Consider the following 23,712-nt stretch of genomic DNA (forward strand, 5'->3'; position numbering starts at 1 on the left):
CTTTAGTAAATAACACCCACAGTGCTTTATAATTTGCCACAATCACGCCATTTTCACGAGTCCCCAAATTTCATGACTCCCAAATTTCATTCATGGTGCTAAAAATGCTGAATATTTTTCTCAGTAATGCATTACACACATTAACAACAAAAACAAGGTGTGTGTGTAGCAGACCCACACCATAATAGTTCACTGAAGAAGAGATTGTCACCTCATGTATCAAAGAAATTACATTTGCACTATTGAAGAAAAAGGTAAAAAAAACAAAAAACATTAGATAACCTAGGAGACAGCTAAAAGAAACCCAAGCAGTAAATCAAAGCAAATATTAGTTCTGTTTCAAAAATATATTTATTTAAAAAATGTCTCAGACATTTGCTGGCATATCAATGCCCCCCCTACCTGCAAAGTATTGCATGTATTTTATATGGACCTAGCAGGCCCTTTGTGGGGGCAAGCCAGGACGGCCAGCTTCATGCACCGTCAGGGTTTGTTCAGTAATAAGTCTGGCCTCCGGCCCAACTGAGGCAACATAGTTCAAAGAATTTCTCCTTAAAAAGTTGTGGAGAATAGAGAAAGAAAGGATATGATTTAGTTTATATTCCGCCATATTAATTGGAGTGTGGAATAGGTGGAACCGGCTGGCCATTATCCCGAAAGTGTTCTCCACCACTCTTCTGGTGTCTAATTAAAAACCCTCTGGTCAGGGGTGAGGGTGCCCATGGGGAACAGCCGCATCAGGTGTTCACCCAGACCCAATGCTTCATCAGCAACAAACACAAATGGGAGTCCTTCATTGTTCTCTTCCCCACGTCCACATAGAGGAACTCATATGTCTCCGACGCAACCGCCATCACAATACTATTAAACCCCTTATAGTTATAATAGTATGACCCTGAGTTGTGGGGTGGAACTATGTGGATGTGTTTCCCATCAATTGCCCTTCCACATTTGGGAAAGTCCCAACGATTGGCAAAGTGGGATGCCACAGTCTGCCATTCTTGTGGCACTGAAGGAAACTGTGGAGTCAAACAAGAAAAAATTAAATAGTAATTTTGCACATAAATATTGCAAGCAGATTAGACATAAACATTCTTGGCCAACATGTTAGCACCAATATTTAAAAAGGGCCCAAAATACATCCCTGGGAATTACAGACCAGTTAGCCTAAAATCAATAGTATGTAAACTCTTGGAGGGGATAAGGGACTATATATAAGATTTTAGTAATGACAACGGTATCATTAGCAGTAATCAGCATGTATTCATAAAGAATCATTCTTGCCAAACCAATCTTCTAACCTTCTATGAGCAGATGAGTCGCCAGCTAGATAAAGAAAGGCCCATAGACGTGGTGTATCTGGATTTTGCAAAAGCATTTGACACTGTTCCCCATAAATGTTTACTGAACAAAATAAGGTCCGTTGGCATGGACCATATAGTGAATACATGGATTGAAAACTGGCTACAAGGGCAAGTTCAGAGGGTGGTGATAAATGGGGAGTACTCAGAATGGTCAGGGGTGGGTAGTGGGGTTCCCCAGGGTTCTGTGCTGGGACCAATCCTATTTAATTTGTTCATAAACGACCTGGAGGATGGGGTAAACAGTTCAATCTCTGTATTTGCAAGCGATAATAAGCGAAGCAGGACAAAAACTTCTCTGCAGGATGTGGAAACCTTGCAAAAAGATCTGAACAAATTAATGGGCTGGGCAACTACATGGCAAATGAGGTTCAATGTAGAAAAATTTAAAATAATGCATTTGGGTGGCAAAAATATGAATGCAATCTTTACACTGGGTGGAGAACCTCTGGGGGAATCTAGGATGGAAAAGGACCTTGGGGTCCTAGTAGATGATAGGCTCAGTAAAGGCATGCAATGCCAAGCTCCTGCTAACAAAGCAAACAGAATATTGGCATGCATTAAAAAGGAATCAACTCTAGAGATAAAACGATAATTCTCCCACTCTACAAGACTCTGGTCCAGATGCACCTGGAGTATGCTGTCCAGTTCTGGGCACTAGTTCTCGGTAAGTATGTACTTGAAATTGAGCGAGTACAAAGAAAGACAACAAAGCTAATAAAGGGTCTGGAGGATATTAGTTATGAGGAAAGGTTGCGAGCACTGAACTTATTCTCTCTGGAGAAGAGACGCTTGAGAGGGAATAAGATTTCAATATACAAATACCATACTAGTGACCCCACAATAGGGATAAAACATTTTGGCAAAAGGGAGTTTAACAAGACTCATGGCCACTCATTAAAATTAGAAGAAAAGAGGTTTAAACCTTAAACTACAGAGGGTTCTTTACTGTAAGAGCAGCAAGGATATGGAATTCCCTTCCACAGGCGGTGGTCTCGGTGGGGGGGACATTGATCGTTTCAAGAAACTATCAGATAAGCACCTAAACGACAGCAACATACAGAAATATACAATGTAATACTGACATATAATCACACACATACGTTGGACTTGATGGACTTTTTTCAACCTCACCTACTATGTAACTATGAAACTATCAGTATAACATTTATTTTAAGGAGTATTTAATTGTAAAAATTTTAGGAGGGGGGGTGGGGGATGTTTTGGACAGGTAACTCCACTTCATTGAGAGCTGAATGCATAAATAATGTGTGTTACTTTGGCCAGCCCCTCCTTACTTACACTATTAGCAGCCCACTGGTCAGGTAAGAAGTGTCATAATACAAAAATAAAAATACACACTGTACAAATGGAAGCACTTTTTTACATTCTGCAATTACTTATCAAGATAATAGGAGAACAAAACTTTAAACAGTACAATTTGAAAGTATTCAGGCAGGTCCTTTCACTACATGCTTTGGTGATTTCATCCATAAATATGACCACAAAAGATAGGCATAGTGTGTATGGGTTTGGCAAAGTCAGGAGATAGAGGATTGGTTCTGGTTGACTTCTCGGTTGGGGAGGAGGGGAGGGTTTCAAGTGATTTTGCACTCTGCCTGAATTTAAGGCCACAAATAACATTTGTACACGTTAGGGGGTGTTTAGGGTAAAGCACTACTATGGAGCTGACAAAATACATTAAGTGACTAGGCTAGGTGTATATGGGCCCAGGATAGCATGCTGGGGAGGTTATTGAAGGCAAATATGCATGAAGGACAAAAAGAAGTTTAAAAACTTCCAGAATGCATGAGGACAAAGGGGACATTCACAGCATATTACAATCATGGTCATTTGGGAATGATGAAAGAAATACAATACATTAGCAAACATTAAATACATATAATGTGATGTTAAAGGATAAAACTTACCCTAATATAGTCCTTCTGCAGGACCTGAATGATGGTAGAATGGGTCTCTGGAATAAGGATTCCCAGAGCCTGGGGGACATGCCTGTCGAGAACTTGATGTCCTGCAGACTTCTCCAAGTCCCGCAAGGTGGCAACTAGCCTTTGTTCAGGAGTGATGACTTGTCGCATGCAGGTGTCCTGCTGGGTAATATAAGGGGACAGCAAAGCCACAAAAACTGTGAAAAACGGAGTCCGCCACCCGGAGATAATTCCTGAAATCATCAGGATTATTTTCACGGATCTCCCGCAAAAAAAAGGCATATGAGAGAATTGGTCACACTGGAGCAACCAATTCTTGGTCCATGAACTCCTCCTCCCTGCCCTGTTCATGGACTGGGCTTGGGTAAGAACCCCAACACCAAGCCCTTGCACAGCACCGACTCTACGAGTATGTACATGCCACATGGCTTCAAAATAGTCGGCTGGTTAGATTGAACTAACAGAACGCATTGAAAAACAGCAAGGCCTGAGAAAAGCGAGCTGAAATTCAGATACGAGCGGACAAGAATGCACTGAAAAACAGATACGAACTGACTACACACACTGAAAACCAGATACAAACCCATAAGCACAAACCGAAGAGCAGTAACTGACTGAAAAGCATGTGTCTGAAAAGCACAAATTGCCTCTCACCAAACTTCTACTAACACGAAATTAGCAGAAGGACCTCAAAAGGGTGGTGCACTGGTATTGAACTTTCTTTTTTCTAGTCTGGTCGTACGTGTTGTATGTCACCACGTTCTTGACGTTCGGAAATTCCGACAACTTTGTGCGACCGTTACCGTTACACGGCATTAGACTGGGGAATTGGTTAGCCCGTCCAAGAAGTGAGCTGGGGGTTTGTTTAATGGAGGATGTGGTGCTTACAGCTGCATCGGTTCGGATTGGGATTAGGCGTTCCAAAATGGATCAAAGCGGTAGAGGAGTGCATTTGGAATTGTTCCAGGGCAGCAGTGGAGGTCTTTGCCTGGTGGCTGCATTGGAACCGTTTGCTGAAATACGACCACAACATGCAGGGCCGTTGATTCATGGTGACGGTTCCTGCTTATCCAGGTTTCAGTTTGTGGCGGTATTCCGAAAACGTCTGGGGGAAGCGGCTTGGATCCCAAGTAGGGATGAGCTCAGGGGTGCTTGCACGGTCCATGTGCTAAGCCCGCCAGGAAGTCGGCGCACCGCTCCCTAATCACAGGCAGTAAGACATTGCCCCCATGTGCGGCTGCAGAGATCGGCAATGTCTCACTGCCTGTGATTAGCGCAGCGCTGCGCTGACTTCCTTGCGGGCTCAGCACGTGGACCATGCGAACATGCCTAAGCTCATCCCTAATCCTAAGTGGTATGGGTCTCACTCCTTTCATTAAGGGCACGGCCGCTGAGGCGTTTAGATGGGGTTTGAGTGACGAAACAGTAAAGCAGATTGGCAGGTGGGAGTTCAGGTTCAGGCTGTACGTTAGGCCCCATTTGTTATAGTTCACGTTTTTTTTTTCGTGTGACACCTTTAACTGTTTCCACGCTTTGTCTTCTTTGTTTGTGTTATTTAGCAAATGATGGCAGGTTGGTGGGTGGCACTGTGTTTTTTTTATTGCCTTGTATGGATCCTAGGGCATTCTTATGTGTACTGGGGAGGAAGTTAGGCCTGAGGCCAGGCAGCTGGGCCTTCCCCGGGAGCTAGGAAATGGCAGATGGATCGGGTTCGGGCATGATGTGGAGTGGGGTGGTTCTGGAGGTTGTACGTTTTGCCAAACTGGACAGGGCTCCGGACATACTCATTATGCATGCTGGGAGCAATGATTTAGGTGCCAGGTCATCTAGAGAACTTATTTCAGATGTCAGTTTTGATTTTCTCACACTTCGGACTGAGTTCCCGGGGAACATTTTACTTTGGCCCGATATCGAGGCCCGAAATGCATGGCAGGAGGCAAAATCGGTTGACAAAATTAACAAGCCACAGGTGAAAGTCACTATGGAGGTGGGAATGTTTTTTGTTAGGAACGGGGCTCTTGTCATCAGACACCAGTAACTGAAAGTGGACACATGGCAATTTGTTTGGGGCGACGGTGGTCATCTCAACGCGGTGGGCACTGACCTGTGGTTTCTGGGGTTAGATGATGGGGTACAGAGGGCTTTTCGTGTGTGGTGGGGCTCCCAGGTGTAAGGTGGCGTTTTTGGGGTCCTTGATGGTGGTATAATTCGGTGCGCTGTGTAAAACAGTGGAGGACCATCTCAGGTATGATATCCTCCAGTGGGAACAGTTCACTGCAGGGTGACCGGGTAGCGGTAAGAACCCTGGGTGGATGAGGTCAGCTGGGTGTTAGGCCCTGAGTCAATGGGTCACGGCTGAGGGAGCAACTCAGCTAGCTGGTGCCTCTGACAATAATGGTATTGGTATATCGGTACCGTCAAGGATCTCAAAATTTAATAACCGTTTTGAGTGGTTAAATATTATGTTGGGTATTTAAAGTTGTTGTTAATAAAAGGTAGTTTCGGACATTTTACCCCACCTCATTTGTTGAGTGGTTTGTTGATTATAAGTAAAAGGGGATGTAAAGGTTCAAGGATGAAGGGATGTGTGGTGGTTAGCCCTTAGCTACCCTAGTCATGTGCGCAGTAAACTGAAATTCCACCTGCGATCCAGTCATTTATTCACTGAGTGCAATGATTTGCTGGCTCCTTTGAGAAACACATTTTTCCCTGCAATATGTGCTTTTATTATTTTTTTCATGGGGGGGGGGGGGGGGGGGAATGACGACGACGACTTACTTCAATGAACTTTGCTTTTAAAGCCGACATCCAGGTAGTGACAGATCCAGAGTCACATGCCTGACGAAGGGGCTCTGCGCGGCTCTTTGTGTTGTGATCATGCAATAAATCACCCGTTTGGATGCTACTTGTGTTGTTCCATGGTGCGCTGGCAAATATCTTCAACGGATCCAGAGTCTAGTCTCAGGAGGGGCACTGCCAGAAAATACGTTTTTTTTGTGGGCAATTTATCGAGAAATGGCTGGTGTGTTGGTGCTTCAATCATCATGGCACCAAGGTTGTTATGGCGTCAGGATGATTGAAGCACATTATTTCTATTATTACATTGTAATATAAAGTGAAATAGTTCAACTCACCATAATGCAAAATCAGTTGGAACCCTGAGTGTGTCACTTGCCACCAGATGCGGATTGTCACTTGCCACGTCACCTGCCAGAAGTTGCAGATTATTACTTGCCATGTCACCTGACACATGTTGCAGAATGTCACTTGCCTTGTCGCCTGTCACCAGATGCAGATTGTCACTTGCCATGTTTCCTGATGCACATTGTCACTTGCCACAATTTGCAGATTGTCACTTGCCACATGGCCTGTCACAGATTGCGGATTGTCACTTGCCACTTTGCCTGTCACCAGATGCAGATTGTCACTTGCCACATCACCTGCCATGTGTTGCATATTGTCACCTGCCACAAGTTGCGGATTGTCACCTGCCTGCTACAATTGTCACTTTCCTGCTAATGTAATCTTGTGTCCCAGAGTGAAGTCAGGCAGAAGAGAGATTATGTAATCTCTCTGCTGCCCCGCGGCTGCCTGCACAGTGAGGGCGGAACTGCAGGAATGCAGGGTGGGTGCCGGATGGCGAGAGTTAATAGCGGGGGACCATGGGTTAAACAAAAAAAAAACTCAACTTCGGTCAGAACCACTATACTAATGATCCGACGTTAGTACAGCAACATCCCCCCTGAGCTGTTGTGTTTTGACAGGGGGATGGCCCCCTTGCCAGAACACTCTGATCAGTGCTGTCCACCACTGGCTGAGAGCACTGACCCGGAGCTGATCAGCTGCTGGTTTTCCAGCATGCTCGTCTGACAGCCATTTGGCCGGCTTCTGCCAGACAGGGGGCCATACACACGGGCCAAATGTCGGATGGTTTTTATTGAACCGGGTGGCAGCCGGCATTTGGCCCGTGTATACAGGGCTTTAGAGCTTTGGAGATAGACAGGTAAACATTACAGATATATGTAAACCAACACAGTGCTGCGCTACTAAACAAATAATCTATAATATAAACTGGATAAATGCAAACGTAAATAAATAAGTCCACTGAATTTATATAAGTGAATCAAAATTTATAAAGATAAACTGCAAGTATTCAGAAAAATGCTTGTGCTCGCATCCAGCAGTATCACAGACTGCTCACCTCACATTTGAGTGAAGATTACTGGCGTGGTGTAGACACTTAAACTCCTTTATCCCAGGCACCTTCTTTGGGTTTCTTTTGGGAACCCCAATCCCCTTAAATAGGATGTAATATGCAAATAAGAAGTGTCGCTGTCTGAGATTATTTGCATAAAAATAGGTAGGTACACTCACAAGTGTGGCACAATGAGGCGTACAAGCTGTAACATTATTCAGATGACCTAGTCTCGAGATGGCTGTGATTTGACACAAGTATGCAAGCTCCACCCCCCAGATGCGTGTCGTCAAGGCGTTGACTTCTTCAGCAGGGGTGGAGCTATAGCGTCACTGCGCAGTATAAATAATGCTATTTATCCCATACACTACAGATATATACGTTTTGCTCAGATTTCAGGACTGAGGTTTACAACCACTTTAAAGTTTATTACATCACCCCAAACAAAGAATACATAAGCAATTCATAATTAAAATGTACTACCTGGGAAAAGTTCTTGATTACATATTTCCACCTGATGTATGGGGTTCTGTACAAAAAAGGAATAACAGTGAAGTTCACACATTTCTACTACACTTTGGGGTAACCAATTAGCTTCTAACTTCAGCTTGTTCAATAAAATTTTGACAATAAAAAACGATTGGTTTCTATGCAGAGCTGGACCAAATTATGCACGCTCCAGTTTTAGTAAATCAGCCCCTTTGGTCAAAGCATTACACCCATATCATTATATTGCTAGTTGCAAATGGGGGTGTGTATTGGAAACAGTATGGCATCTGTAAACCTAAAACCAACACACATCAACATTCGACAATCCAAAAGCTCTCATACAGGACATCTGTAAAATACTGCAGAATCTGTTTCTAACATTGTTAATGTAATTTTTATTATATTTTTATTATAAAAATTTAGAACAGAAGGGAGCAAATAGCAGCAGATTTTGAGAGGGATGGCGAGATCCTTTTTATAAGAATATCCTTTTTGGCATAGAATAATAGTTAGAAAATCAGTAGCTTAGAGTGGTGAGAGCATTGGGCATCCTTCCTCACGAACCCCCAACAAGGCCAGTTCTGGCAATACTGGCAGGGACATTTGCAGTCAAAGGTTAATCTCCACAAATACTGCTGTCTACATCAGCACTACACCATGGACAAACAGGATCTTTGTCAGGTAAAATACGATGATGTTTCTGGGGGTATACTATAGTCTATGTAGGAATTTCACCTGTATAAATTTATCCCGGGAAAAGATAACTAGCTTGGGGCCATGTTCAAGACAGTCCTCCCAATCCTCTTTGTCTAGTGATGGGATGTCAGCATGCCACTTTTCCCATGATCTATCTTAGGGGAGCCAGTGCCTAGAAGTGCACCATATAAGGTCGACATGGGTTTAGTTAAATCACCCGGAGATAGCAATTCCTCTATGGGATCAGCTTGGAGGAGAGGCAATTGATGAACCTGGGCCCTGGCGCCATGTTGTAACAAAGTACTGTAAGCGCAGCCAGTGGGGCAGATGGAATTTAAGAGAAGGTTCAGAGAATAGCAGCACGCCCGAGGCATAACATGTACTAGGGATACGATTCCAAAACATGCCCAGACCTGAGGATTTAAGAATGTGGATTTAAAATGATGAAAAGTATGTAGACAGTGGCTTAGCTAAGGTAAGGATGATGGGGGGGAGTCCAAAGCCCCCAAGTGGGTCCAACTAGTGCCGAGAGTCTCCAAGCACCACAGCCACTGCTGCTGCCTATCAGATGCTGAAATAGGCAAATCTAAGAGCATGAGTTAGGCAGTTCAAGAGCTCTCCCTAGATCACATGATCCAGTCAAAGGAGAACTTCTCATGGGCTGCCTAGTCAGGTGAGTGAATTTTGGAGGGGGGAGAGTTGTACTGATATGATCTCTATTGGATCAACATGTGTACTAAGGAGAGGGAGGGAAGATGGCTAAATCTCCACTTAAGGTAGATATCTGAACTGGGGGCAGATCTGTACCAGGCTAAAGCTTTGGATGGTTCTGCAGGGGCTGGCCAAATTTTGATCCATCTATGGCCATTCCCAATCATGAGAAGTCAGTTTAATGATTGACTTCTCACAAAATGGAATTGTTGGAAACTTTTTGTTCCATCTGTGCTGCAGCCAACCTGCATACAACAACACAGCAGGGAGGATTCTCCCATCCACCTCCCTTATGTGGATGGGGGAAGCCGTTGAATATTTTTTGATCAGCCCAGTAACTTAAACAATCCAATTATAGCCAACTTTAGGGTTTGTACATGTCTTAGACACACAGTAATTAAATCGTATTTATTTTTTAAGGTTTATTAGGACTGTGGCATGTGTTACTAGGTACACACACACAATGTGTACACACACAGCGCGTAGACACAACTTTTGAGCCCCTCCTCTTGTTAGTGCAATTTTTCCACACCTACAGTTCACCACAGTGTGCTGGCCAATTATTCTCCCCCTCCTCCACAAAGATAAAAAAAATATATATATATCCACAGCTGTGCACAGATGACAGCATGATGATAGCAATTCCTTTTGTTATTTATAATGCTTCGAGCTCCAAGATAGTAGAGTACTTTCTTCTATAGAAAACAGCACAAAGTATTCCAAACATGTATATGCAGATATAAATATTACTAGTCCAGTGCAGATAAGGGTTGCACATTCACACAATGATTAGGTCATAATAAGGCTTTTTACCTGGGATAGCTGTCTCTATAGATTAGAGTTGGACAGAAGAGAAAATACAGGTAACTGGAAAGTTTTGGCAGGTGAACCTCTTTGTCTGTAAGAAGTACACGGAATATATATTAAATCTACATTTATGAGAGCCATGCCCTATACCAAAGGCACAGCTTTTGTGTCTGCATTTATAAGTACCAACAAGCCTTTAACATCAATACTATAGATACAGTAGTTCTTCACAAACAGTTCACCAAATAAGCAGAACTTAAGAGTGTGAACATGCAAAAAAACTGCATTGCGCCTGTGGGGACATTCATTGTTAATGGCACCCCAAACACAGCAAATAAGACACACAATATTGTATACAAATAAACATGCAATTCTCAAAAAGACACCGAAGCTTCTTTGCCGTGTTTGTCATGTGTAGGGCAGCCCATTAAAAATTAATAAGCTGCCCTAGGTGCAAAGACATGCATATGCACAACATGCTACATAGTGTGTATGGGGCTAGAGATTTTAATATCTCATGTGATTTCCTTAAAAGGAGGAGTGAACCCTGGGTCTTGGTATAATAGGGCACCATGCACACTGGGCGTTTAGGTCTGTTTAGAGCAGTACGTGTCCAGGGACCAATGCTCAGAACGCAGACAGCTTGCAGAACAATGCATGAGATAAGTTCATCTGCAGGGAGACCACAGGCATATATTGTTGACTAATACCTTGCCCTGTAATTGCCTCTTTTTAACCACTTCAGCCCCGGAAGATTTTACCCCCTTCCTGACCAGAGCACTTTTTACAATTTGGCACTGCGTCGCTTTAACTGGTAATTCTGAAGTCATGCAATGCTATACCCATAAGAAATTTGCATCCTTTCTTTCCCACAAATAGAACTTTCTTTTGATGGCATTTGATCACTGCGGTTTTTATTTTTTGCGCTATAAACAAAAAAAAAGAAGAGCAACAATTTTGAAAAAAAAAAAAAAAATATATATATATATATATATATATATATATATATATATATTTTACTTTTTGCTATAATAAATATCCCCAAAATGTTTAAAAAAATAAATAAAATTCTTCACCAGTTTAGGGCAATACAAATTTTTCTACATATTTCTGCTAAAAAAACAAAAAAAAAAAATCGCAATAAGCGATATTGATTGGTTTGCGTAAAAGTTATAGCATCTACAAACTATGGGAAAGATTTATGGCATTTTTATTTGTTTTTATTACTAGTAATGGCGGTGATCTGCAATTTTTTGCAGTACTGCGACATTGCGTGGACAGATCAGACATTTTTGGGACCACTGACATTTATACAGCGATCAGTGCTATAAAAATGCACCGAATGGTGTAAAATGGTAGGGAAGGGTGAACACTAGGGGGCGATCAAGGGGTTAAACATGTTCCCTAGTTAGCGTTTCTTACTGTATGGGGATGTGACTGACTGGGGGAGGAGACATATCACTGTTCCTACTTACTAGGAACAAATGATCTGCCTCCTCTCCCCTGACAGAAAAGGGATTTGTCCGTTTACACACACAAATCGTGGTTCTGGCTCTCGTGCTCACTATTGCAGACGCCAGGCACGCGCATTGGGACCTCCACCTGCCGCACGCGCCCCAGCGGCTCTTAAAGGAGACCATGTGCCCATACGTTGTTTCGCACACCCGTGCTATATTGCCAATGTATATCAGCGTGAGCTGGTCAGCAAGTGGTTAAGCATAACATTAAAGTGTTACTAAACCCTCAACAGTAAAATCACTCTGTATATGCAGTAAAGAATGATTGTTATACTCACTGTGGAACCTAAAGGGTAAATCACGTGCATTGTTTAAAAGGGCTGTTTTATCCTATCTTCTCTGATTCTCCCCTTCTTCCTCTGCCCTCAATCCATCTCCCGATAAGACAGAGCCTTTGGAGTCACTGTGCACATGCTCAGTTTGGTGTGTATTAGTAGAGAGTCTTTTTTTCTTGCGAGGGTGCATGTGATCAGTACAGGGCCAATGAACACTGTCCAGGCAGAGGGTCAGGGGTCATGCAGCCTCATAGGACAGTTAGAATTGATTGAAAACGTCTCCTACAGGCTTTAATCAGACACTGACAGAAGTCACAAGGCTACACTAATTGCTGATAAGAAAAGGTGTTTACATATTTACAAAAATAATTGCATTTTCATATTCTGTGTATTGTGGGGGACCAGATACAGGGAATGCAGGGTCCTTAGTAACACTATAATGCCCCATACACACGGTTGGATTTTCCGACGGAAAATGTCCGATCGGATCATGTTGTCGGAAAATCCGACTGTGTGTGGGCTTCATCTGACTTTTTCCATCAGATTTTCCGACGCACAAAGTTTAAGAGCAGGATCAAAAATTTTCCGACAACCAAATCTGATCGCATAAATTCTGATTGTGTGTAGACAATTCCGACAGACAAAGTGCCACGCATGCTCAGAATAAACTAAGAGATGAAAGCTATTGGCTACTGACCTGTTTATAGTCCCGACGTACGTGTTTGATATCACCTCATTCAGCATGATTGGATTTTCCAACAACTTTGTGTGACCGTGTGTAGGCAACACAAGTTTCAGCCAAAATCCGGTGGATTTTGTGGTTGGAATGTCCGACCGTGTGTATGGGGCATAAGAGTTTACCCCAATTCTGTCACACTTTTTACCATTCGTGCCAACTTTTGCTAAGACAGTCCCTTTTCTTTCTTTTACAATAGAGATGCATGGATAATTCACTATTGCCGGTAACATGACTAGAGCTTGGAGCACTTTAAAGTGTCTTACCAATCATGCTGAATGTTCTCAGGGGAAAAAAAAGACAGTGGTTGGGAAGGATGATCCCAGTCAATTGCCATTTTATTTCCCATTAGAAAAAGCAAATGTCAGGTGCGCTTCCCTTCCTCCTCCGTTGTTACAAACAAAGCTTTTTGTTAGATTTGTCGGCCAAATTTTGATACCTTCCATCTAAAGTTTGTAGGTAACTTTACCAAAGAAAACTAAACTATTCCACAATAAGAAAATGCAATTTTGGATGGGATTTTGATTTAGTATATGATAGTTGACCATTTGTTCTAACGAATAGTCTACTGCATTTGATGTAAATTGTGATTATTTTAGCTCCATTAATGTCCATTCCTGTGTGTTGCTTGAGCATATGCATGCTAACATGTGTTGTGTAAAGCATACCATTCAAATGGGCTGCCAATATAACAGAATGGTCAAAAAAAATAGCATTTGCTCTTATATAGTGCACCACTATGCATTTTGCACCAACCATTTTGATGAGCTGCAATGAATGTGTGCCAATTTGTTGAGAAAGAGAGAGAATGGGAAAGCAAAAGAGAGCAAGAGAGAACAAGTGAGAGAGCAAGAGAAAGCGAGAGAGGGGGGGACAAGAGCAAGAGCGAGAAAAAGAAGAGAGAGAGAGAAAGAGAAAGAGAAAGAGAAAGAGAAAAAGAGGGTATTAAGCACATAAAAAACACAGCAAAGAGAAGATATCTAATCTTTCTTTATACAGGTTAAATTGTTTATATGAATAGTTTTATCAAATTGGATATTTACAAGTAGGATATGTGCCTCTCTGTTGTAATAAATACAAAATTTAGCATTCTACTCTGTTGTAGACTGAAGAGTTTTGTTTCATAACAGATTTTGAAAAAACGTAGTCCAATAAATGTCAATTCAGATGTCGGAGAGAACACATTTGTTTATTTTTTTAAACAAAATTAGGACACCAACTCATACTTACTTTCCTTCTGTAGGACAGCTGAAGCTGCCTCTCTTAAAAACGAGTGACTCTTCATAAGGAATCGAACCTGCATGAAGAAAACATAGGCTCAAATTCATGGACATAGAACATGGACCTGGGTTGCAGAATTGCAGTGGACAGCAATAGTGAAGGGCTTGCTACAGTTGGCCTGGGAGGAAAATTAGAGTTCATCAGCCAAAAGGAAGCACAAGATCAGCTCCATAATTTCAATAATGGGAAATTATAAAAATAATATATTCCTCTCAACCTTGATTCAGCACCATTACCTCCTTTATAAATCCTCACAATTGTGACTGTTCCTTAAAAACAGCAGTGGAATCAGTGAAACTGTTGTTTACATGGCTAGTAGCATCAGTCAAGACCTACAGTATAAAAAGCGACGCTACACTCTTGGCAGAGAATCATCACATACAAATGGGATAAAACTCCAATCACGGTGTTAAACCCTCCTCTAACAATTATACCAACATTAATTCCTGGCGTACAAATACACGACTGGAATTTGGGTCGGGATATCAAACTTGGTTCCTTCTTCCAACAGGGCTCATTAAAGTCTTTTTCTCAGTTAAGTAATGAATTACAGCTTCCGAATTCTGAGCGATCTACATATATTCAAATAGAAAAGTGTCTGCTACACAATCCACAACTCAGAGCTTCAATCCCGGTTAAAATATGGTCTTTCCTCAATAACCATGCCACCTCATAGAAAGGAGTAGCTACAATATACCCAATTCTAGGGGAAAAAAACATACCCAGCAAACTACCTTCCTTCCTTAAATGGGAACAAGATTTGGAACAAGACTTTTCAATTAAACAATGGATGGCTTCCCTACGAAGCATATATAGGGCCACTGCATGTGTTACACTATGGGAACTGGCACAAAAAATTGTTCAAAGACAATACCTGACTCCACATATCCTAGCAAAATTCAAGGGGAACTCGTCACCTAATTGCTGGAGAAATTGTACCCAATTGGAGACCCTATTTCATATTATGTGGGACTGCCCAAGCTTACATAACTACTGGCAGGCAATCTCCCATTTACTCACTTCCGTAACAGGTATTGTCCTTCAACTTTCACCAGAACTAGCCATTCTGAATATGAATTTACATACGATTCCCAAACAATATCGTAAAGTAGTAACACATATACTTTTAGCTGCGAGACTATCCATAACTAGAAAATGGAAAACTGACTCTCTTCCTACTATGACAGAAGTTATAGAATTAACCCAACTCCACCACTCCTACGAATTGTTATTTCCTAATGACAAATCCCTATATATTAAGGAACAACAACTATGGGAACCTTGGAGTACATGGTACAAAAATTATACTTCCACAATTTAGATAATGCTGATTCTTTAATCATATAGAAGAAAGAACTCCTGTGCGTTTTAATATTTTTTTTTGGATGGCTTTAAAAATAATTTCATAACAAAGTGACAAATATATCACATGTTTGTTTATCTGAATTGAGCTGCGGAGTAAGAATAGATCTTTATTTTCCTTCATAAAAGATAACTACTGTGTTTGAATTTCCTTTAGGATGTTGGACTAGGTACTCCAAGACACAGATATATCCCTGTGAGGGGTGTCTTGGGGTCCAGAAGTGGCCATTATCCATATCGCTATTTATAAATCTTACAATTATTATATTACGGACTTTATTATACAAATTCTAAGAGACTTACTCTTGTTCGAGTCCCTTTATGACTATGAATATTAGATACTTGGGAATACTACTTTATTCTTTATTGTGGATTATTTGTTTATATGCTATATTGTGCTGAGAAAACCCTGTCACTACATTATACTGTGTTATGTTACTTTTATTACTATATATTATTTTTTTTTTGTTTTTTAACCCTTGTTGTAACTAACTCTGCTAAAAATCTCAATAAAAACATTTGAAAAGACCTACAGTATATTGGATATTACCCAAGTATGTGCAGCCTAAAGGAGAACTTCTACAGTTCTCACTTGTCAAACAAAAAGTCTTCCAGGTGGCATTTGTTTGCTAGCTCTTTTTGATCAGCAATGTAAATGTTGTTGGATGTAAGGTCACACAGAGGCTGCACAAGGTATTAAACCAGCCTAGATAATCTGAAGTATAACGTAAATGAAACCTATAATGAAAGCAATATGGTGGCTGCCCCAACAGCAATGCGCTGCTGATGCATTTTCAGCTCAATAGATCCATTTAGCCAAAATCTCTGTGACACGCATGGGGCATCATCTTCTGTCACCATTCTTTACAGGAAATGTTCATAAAATATCTACCCTGTTTCCCCCGAAAATAAGACCTAGCATGATTGTCGGTGATGGCTTCAATATAAGCCCTAACCCCAAATAAGCCCTAGTTAAAGTCCATGTAGGTCTTATTTTCAGGGTAGGGCTTATTTTGGGGGGAAACAGGGTAGGGCATATATTGCAGCCATCACCAACAATCACGCTAGGTCTTATTTTCAGGAAAACCAGGTATGATGATCACTGCAATTTACAGAACTCACCTGTTCCAGGATAACAATGAAACTTGATGCTGGAGGCAACTGATAACGTTTTACCACATAGACAGGGAAAATGCAAAGGACACATGTCTGAGCCACAAGTAGGAATGTGCCTACAAAAGCAGACAACATGATTTTGTGATTGGATTTTGGGTATAAAGACCCCCAAAAGACTAGTGTTTTATAAGGGACCAGCAGTGTATATGTAAACAGACAGATCCAGGACCAAGCAACTGTGCCAAGTTGTCCAAAGGTAAACATGAGGAGGTCAAACTCAAAAACCACCCTAGAAAGAGAAAGATAACAGAGACTAGAATTACTGGGATGGGCCACATTTCAATTGTAATTAGAAATTTTACACAAATAGATGCATTCACATAGTTTGTGATAAATACATATCAAAACACACTAAACCCTTACGAAAGGATAACATAGACCTCGTAATGATATCATAATCATAAGTTGCAACTTCTGCATCTGATGTCTTTATCTTCATGAGACATATAGATGATGATATTACAGACTGAGCCAATCGCCAAACAGTAATGTAAGAGAACAGGGAAACCTGAAGAATCTTCAAAAAAAAGCAGGCCCACTTTCACATGCTATAATCCCCACTTCAAAAATACCACAGACATTTAAAAAAAAAAAAAAAAAATGATAAAGAGAGAAATTGGACATTTGGAGATTCCACTAACCTGCCTTGGTCAATGATATCCACAGCTACTGTACTAATCATGAAAACACAAAGGGCAGCCAAAAACATATGATAAATGGTTCGGAAATGTTCCACTTCCATCAGATCACTGAGAAAAAGAAAAAGGGGAGAAGATGCAACAAAATTAATTTGTTTATTAGACATACTGTAGCAGACTGTATTTATTTGACATTCCCTGGATGGATCCACTGCATAAAATTGAAGTTGGACCAAATGGGGAAAAAAGAATCAAGTTACAAAGGGACCAACAAAGAATTAATATACGAGTTAAACCAGGTGTGTCCAACCTTTTACCTTCATGGGCCACATTGAAAGAAAGAAGAGAACTTGGGCTGCACATAAAATACAGTAACAATAAGGTTTACCAATGAGCACAAAAAGTCAGGGAGATCACATTCACAGACGTAGATAATGTACCCATGTAATAAAACGTCATATTTTAATAAAATATTTTTTATTATAAAAGTAGAAGAGGGCAATATTAAACTAGTTTGATATTTGATATTGTTTTTGATAAACTAACGCATTAATATCTATAAATAATCTATTAATATCAATGGATGTAGTAACAATTCTCAATGAATGCTCAAGGTGCTCATCAGATATTCTGGCTGTAATTTTGCCCTTTGGGTGCTCAATCCTTGAAAATAGTTGCTGGCAAATATAGGTGCTGCCGAAAACCGATGACATGGATAAGGCGCGATTGTGAATATTTTTCTTATCTTATTAAGATTTTAGGATTGTACAGGTACAGGAAACAAAGGACTGCATTTACAGTAAGCAAACAAAGGGAGGAGAACCATTGGAGGATTGCAGGATGGAAAAAAGATTTGGGGGTCCTAGTAGATTACAGGCTCAGCAATGGCATGTAATGCAAGAAAAGCTAGCAGAATATTAATGTGCAGTAACCATTTGCCCTCCGGAAGACTTACCACCCTTCATGAATCATGACCAGGCCATTTTGTGCAATACAGGACTACTTAACTTTAACTGACAATTGCACAGCCATGCAACGCTGTCAGGGCAGCCCGGAGCCTGACTATCAACATTCCCCAGGGCCTGCCCACTGGCCGTCCCACCGAATCCTCCCCCCAGCCATCCCACCAAGTTCTTTAATGCACCCACCTTTATTTTAACACTCTTACAAACTTAAAGTGATTGTAAAGTCTCGTTTAAAAAAAAAAAATAACAAACGTGTTATACTTACCTCCTCTGTGCAGCAGGTTTTGCACAGAGCAGCCTGGATCCTCCTCATCTCAGGTCCCTCTTCTGTGCTCCTGGCCCCTCCCTCCTGTCGAGTGTCTGCTGTGTGGGCACCTGAGCTGAGCTGTGGCTCCATATGTCCATTCAGACACAGAGCTGCCATTCGGCATCACCCCCTCTCTCCTGATTGACTGAGTTTGAATGACAGAAGTGGGAGCCAGTGGCGCTGCTGCTATGTCTCAGCCAATCAGGAGGGAGAGTCTCGTATGGCCGAGGGACTCGTGCACATCACTGGATAGATATGGGGCTCAGATAGGTGTTAGGGTGGCTGCTGCACATAGAGGGTTTTTCATCTTAATGCATAGAATGCATTAAGATAACAAACCTTCTGCCTTTACAACTCCTTTAATATATGAAAGATGAAAAAGTGTATTACAGGTCATAAGTGCTTTCAATATTTAAAAGTAAACAGAATGGCAAAATTCTTTTGAGAAGACTGGGACACTTTAATGTCTAAAACAATTAAAGAATGTGATACTAATAAGTTGGTAGATCAGAGATCAAATTTGCCTTTCTCAATCTCACTCAAAACAGTCGAGAAAAAGGCATCTTTGTTCTGGCATATAAAATCTTTTGAAGACTATAAAAAGGAAAATATCAACCCTTTCGGACTCCATGTCCAGATTTTCCCTTCCTTCGTGAAAATTTAACCGGATTTCAAAATGGCATGGGAGAGAGTCCTCAAACAATGTTCTTTTGACCCAATGATGTTATTAACCACTTAAGGCCCAGACCATTAGGCTGCCTAAAGACCAGAAGACTTTTTTACAATTTGGCACTGCACTGCTTTAACTGGTAATTGCGCGGTCATGCAATGTTGTACCCAAACAAAATTTGTGTCCTTTTTTTCCCCACAAATAGAGTTTTCTTTTGATGGTATTTTATTGCCTTTGCGATTTTTATTTTTTGAAATATAAAAACGGAAAAAATTAAAATAAAAAATAAGAAATGATATTTTCTAATTTTTGTTATAAGAAAAATCCAATAAACTCAATTTTAGCCATACATTTAGGCCAAAATGTATTCAGCCACATGTCTTTGGTAAAAAAAAAAAGCATATATTTATTGGTTTGCACAAAAGTTATAGCGTCTACAAACTAAGGTACACTTTCTGGAATTTACACAACTTTTAGTTTTTGACTGCCCATCTCATTTCTTGAGGTCCTAAAAGGGCAGGGCAGTACAACCCCCCCCCCCCCCCCCAAATGGCCCAATTTTGGAAAGTAGACACTTGGGGGGGGGGGTTCGTTGGGTAGGGGGACTCAAGAAGACATAAAGAAAATGCCTCTCATGCATTCAGGGCCGATGCTACCACTAGGCAAACTAGGCAGCCGCCTAGGGCGCACTGCTGCCTAGGGGCGACCGGCTGCTGGTTTCCCTCCAAATGCTCTGCAGGCTGCAGCATGTAACTAACTTAGTCTCAGGCAGCTGCTGAGCAGTAGTTTAATTAGAGGCGCAGCACTGGAGCCAGCACTAGAGGAAGCGCTGCCTCCTGTCACATGGTCAGGGCAAAGGGAGTGAAGCCAGTGGGGGTGGCAAAATTAGGTTTCACCTAGGGTGTCAAAAATTCTTGCACCAGCCCTGACTGCATTGGGAAGGTGGAGGTGGAGCACCGTCTGGAAACAGAAGGGCTCTGACGATCTTTTCCTGGAATTTAAGGAAGGATCCAGTCCGTCTTGAAGCTCTGTTTAGCACATGAGCGTTCAGCAAAGCCAATTGAAATAAATAAACAGACACTTTTTTTGTACCAGCATCTGGCCTTACGGGCAACTAGGTGCTGCACCAACAACTGGTCATTGAGGTTCACCCCTCCCATATTTTGGTTATATTCATGGACACAGAGGGGTTTCTCCACAACACCAGTCGCCGTAGGAATTTGGACCGTCGTGTCTGCATGAAGGGAGGCAAGAACAAAAACATACTCATTATCCCTCCACTTCACAGCGAGCAAATTATTACACTTGAAGCAGGCTCTCTCCCCCAGCCTAAGACGGGAATCTACAAGCTGCTGGGGAAAGCCCCAGCGATTAGGTGGCACAGTGCCACATGCTCCAATCTGATGATCAAATAAGTGACTAAAAAGTGGCACGCTCATGTAACAATTGTCCACGTACAAGTGGTACCCCTTTCTGAATAAGGGTGACACCAAGTCCCACACAATCTTGCCAGCGCTCCTTATGTGATCTGGGCAGTTCGGCGGCTCTGCCTGGCTATCTTTTCCCTCGTAAACCATAAAACTACATGTATAGCCTGTGGCCCTGTCACAGATCTTATAAATCTTGACCCCATATCTGGCATGCTTGCTGGGAAGATACTGTTTGAAAGACAAGTGGCCAGAAAACTTAATTGGGGGCTCATCAATTCAGAAAACTTGATGAGGAGTAGACAAGTCTGCAAAATGTTGGTTGAAGTGGTTTACGCGGTGCCGAATTTTGTAGAGCTGATCGTATCCAGTTCATTGTTGTTGAAATGCATGAACCGCAAGATCTGCTCATATCGTGCCCTGGTCATGGAAGCAGAGAACACGGGCATATGGTAAATTGGGTCAGTGGACCAATATGACCACAACGTACTCATTTTAACTATGCCCATGTCGAGGTATAGGCCCAGAAAGATCTTAAATTCGGAAACCGTAATTGGTTTCCCGTCTCTGGCAAGGGAGGACTGGGGATTAGCGGTGATGTATTGGCCAGCATACATATTGCTTTGGTCCACAATAGAGCTATAGAGATCTTTGGTGAAAAACAGTGAATAAAAATCAAGTAACGTAAAATCAACGGTTTCCACCTGAATTCTGGGTTGGCCAGTGAATGAGGGAGAAGTATGGGTGCTGCAGAAGTGGCGGGTTCCCAATTAGGATTGGTGAATGCCTGTCTTTGTCTTCTTGGTGGCAGCGGGACACTACTTTTGCTTGCCACCTCTCCAGCTTGAACTGCACTTATGGGACTCGCCACGTCACCACGTGTTACTGCAGCGCTGGTTTGACTATGACCAGGGTGTACTTGGCCGCTGGTGCTTGCCAGTTCACCAGAAGGAATAGCGACACTAGTACTTCTCTGCTCCATACGAGAGCCCTGCGGTTTTTGCACCTCAACAGGAGAAGATTGGGGTCTCGTATGCCTGACCTTGGCAGGGACTCCAACTCCGTCGTCAGAGCTATCTGTTGTGGAGCCGCTGTCATCTACAGTATTGTATTCTGAGCCTGAATCTGACAGATGAGTGACTTCCTCTTCACTATCCGTCATCCTCAGAAACATGTAGGCCTCTTCACTAGTGTACCTTTGATTTGCCATTTTGGGCTCTAAATTTAGTGGTATGCTAGTGAGACTCACAGGTAAAAAAGCTCCTGCTAGCGACTGATTCAAACGCTACCAGAAAAACTGTTAGCAATCTCAGGGATCAGGCCTGACTCTGCAAATGCTGCAGTTATGTGTGTTGTGTTTTATAAGTGACAGTGATCGATCAATACTGCACTTGGGTGGGCTGGGCGGAGGGGTAAAATGCAGGTGCTAGCAGGTATCTGGGCTTATCCCGCTAACACTGTGTTTTTGGGAACCCTAAACTGCTGGGGACACTAGTATAGATCTGATCAGATCAGATATTGATCCATTCAGATACTATAGCACTAAGGGAGGTGTATGCTGCATGTGTGGGTGTTAGCGGTACTGGCACTAACCTGACACTGCCTGGGGCGACGCAGACCCTATCTGACCCCAACCCTGAAACCTAAATGATATCACCCACCGGGCGATCGGGGGGTTAAACCTTTAAGTAATAAACAGCGGGTGCCATGACACTATAAACAACAAACTAACCAGCGTCACTTGTAACAGTTACATGGTGATCACTGGTGAAAGGGTTAACTAGGGGGCAAGCAGGGGGTTAAAACCTTTATTAGGTAGTATATGGGGGTACCTGACAGTGAACCTAAATACTTACCTGGCTACCCAGCTTTACCTGTGACACTAATATGGCAATCAGAAAAAAGATTGCTTAGTGACACTGGCGACAGGGGAGTGATCGGGGGGTGATTTGTGTGCCTGCATGCTCTACTGTTAGTGTAGTGTTGGTGCATTTACTTGATGTCTTCTCTCCTTGTGCACCAGACTGAAAAGACCAACACGAGGAGAGACGACATCACTTCCTCTGCTTCTGTTTACATTAAAGGAAGCATTCCATTCGCCAGGAGCAATCGCGAGGGGGTGACCATGAATCAGTGGCCTCCCCCTCAGCAAGGATTGCTCCTGGAACGATGCTGTCTGCCTCGGGTACCGGAGGGGCTCGACGCGCCCCCCGTCCACGAGTGGGGAGTAAGGTACCCATAGGTTACTCATACTGCGGCAGAATGGCACGGGCAGGCAATCTGTGTGAGGCGGTCGGCAAGTGGTTAATTCAAGAATATGGGAAGAGAATTTTAGAGCTCGGTGTCAAAATCGATGCTGTTAATACCCAGCTGGTGAAGTTTAAGGCTCATGCCTTACATGACCAACTAAAGAAACAGCTAAAAGACCACTTTGAAAAATATAAAAAAATTCTTTAGAGACAAAAAGGCATTTCAAGAACAACGCGCATGGCCGTAAACCATACAATAGAAACAACACTCACTCCTCAGCACATCACCACCCTAAAAATAAATATAAGATGTCTAAATCGTCAATGTCATCCATTGCTTCCCAATCTGTGCCTGCACAGACCAATGGACGAAGACAACAAATGTTGTCGCCAGGGTAACATCTCCAACGAAGACGTTTCCGACAGGGAACACACACCTTCCACATATATTAGGGGACACTCTTCACATAAGAACCAACCATCTCAGGGCAATACTAGAAAGTTATTACAATCTAGTACCCACATATCTAGTTCATAAACGGGTACATTCCGACAGGGAGATTTTTTAGATCGTATGCGGGCACAAACACAAAAGCAACACGAAAGCATCAAGAATTACACTCACAAATCCAACGAAACTCACCCACCCAAAAATAATTTAACATCATTAATTCATCTAGTCATCTGTTAATAGAAGATGTGATCAGAGTCCTCGAAAAGGAGCTCACCTTTTGCCCTGTCATACAGATTGAAAAATTCAAGATCATTTTTTTTTTTTGAAAATGTATGTTTATTGAAAATTTTTTAACATACATATAACATACAAACGTACAAAAGTGACCCCAAAACAAAACCCCAAACCCCCACCCCCCACCCAACAAACTCCTCCTTGTGCAGCCCT

At 42.1% G+C, this 23,712-nt stretch overlaps 1 protein-coding gene across 4 annotated transcripts in view; it reads right to left on the reverse strand.

The window, feature by feature from the left end:
- The window catches only part of LOC143983798 (sterol O-acyltransferase 2-like), a 247,135-nt gene that overhangs the window by 82,384 nt on the left and 141,039 nt on the right, over nt 1–23,712 (reverse strand). For all 4 annotated transcript variants that reach the window (XM_077483889.1, XM_077483888.1, XM_077483891.1 and 1 more), the window contains 5 exons: nt 17,197–17,304; nt 16,502–16,784; nt 13,967–14,033; nt 10,215–10,299; nt 7,989–8,034 (listed from right to left, as the gene is read on the reverse strand). In XM_077483889.1, the coding sequence (XP_077340015.1) occupies nt 7,989–8,034; nt 10,215–10,299; nt 13,967–14,033; nt 16,502–16,784; nt 17,197–17,304 (589 nt within the window). The remainder of the gene's footprint in view (nt 1–7,988; nt 8,035–10,214; nt 10,300–13,966; nt 14,034–16,501; nt 16,785–17,196; nt 17,305–23,712) is intronic.

The sequence above is a fragment of the Lithobates pipiens genome, unplaced genomic scaffold (genome assembly GCF_037356315.1).
Source record: "Lithobates pipiens isolate NorthernLeopardFrog02 unplaced genomic scaffold, aLitPip1_a1.2 Scaffold_16, whole genome shotgun sequence".
Classification (NCBI taxonomy): domain Eukaryota; kingdom Metazoa; phylum Chordata; class Amphibia; order Anura; family Ranidae; genus Lithobates; species Lithobates pipiens.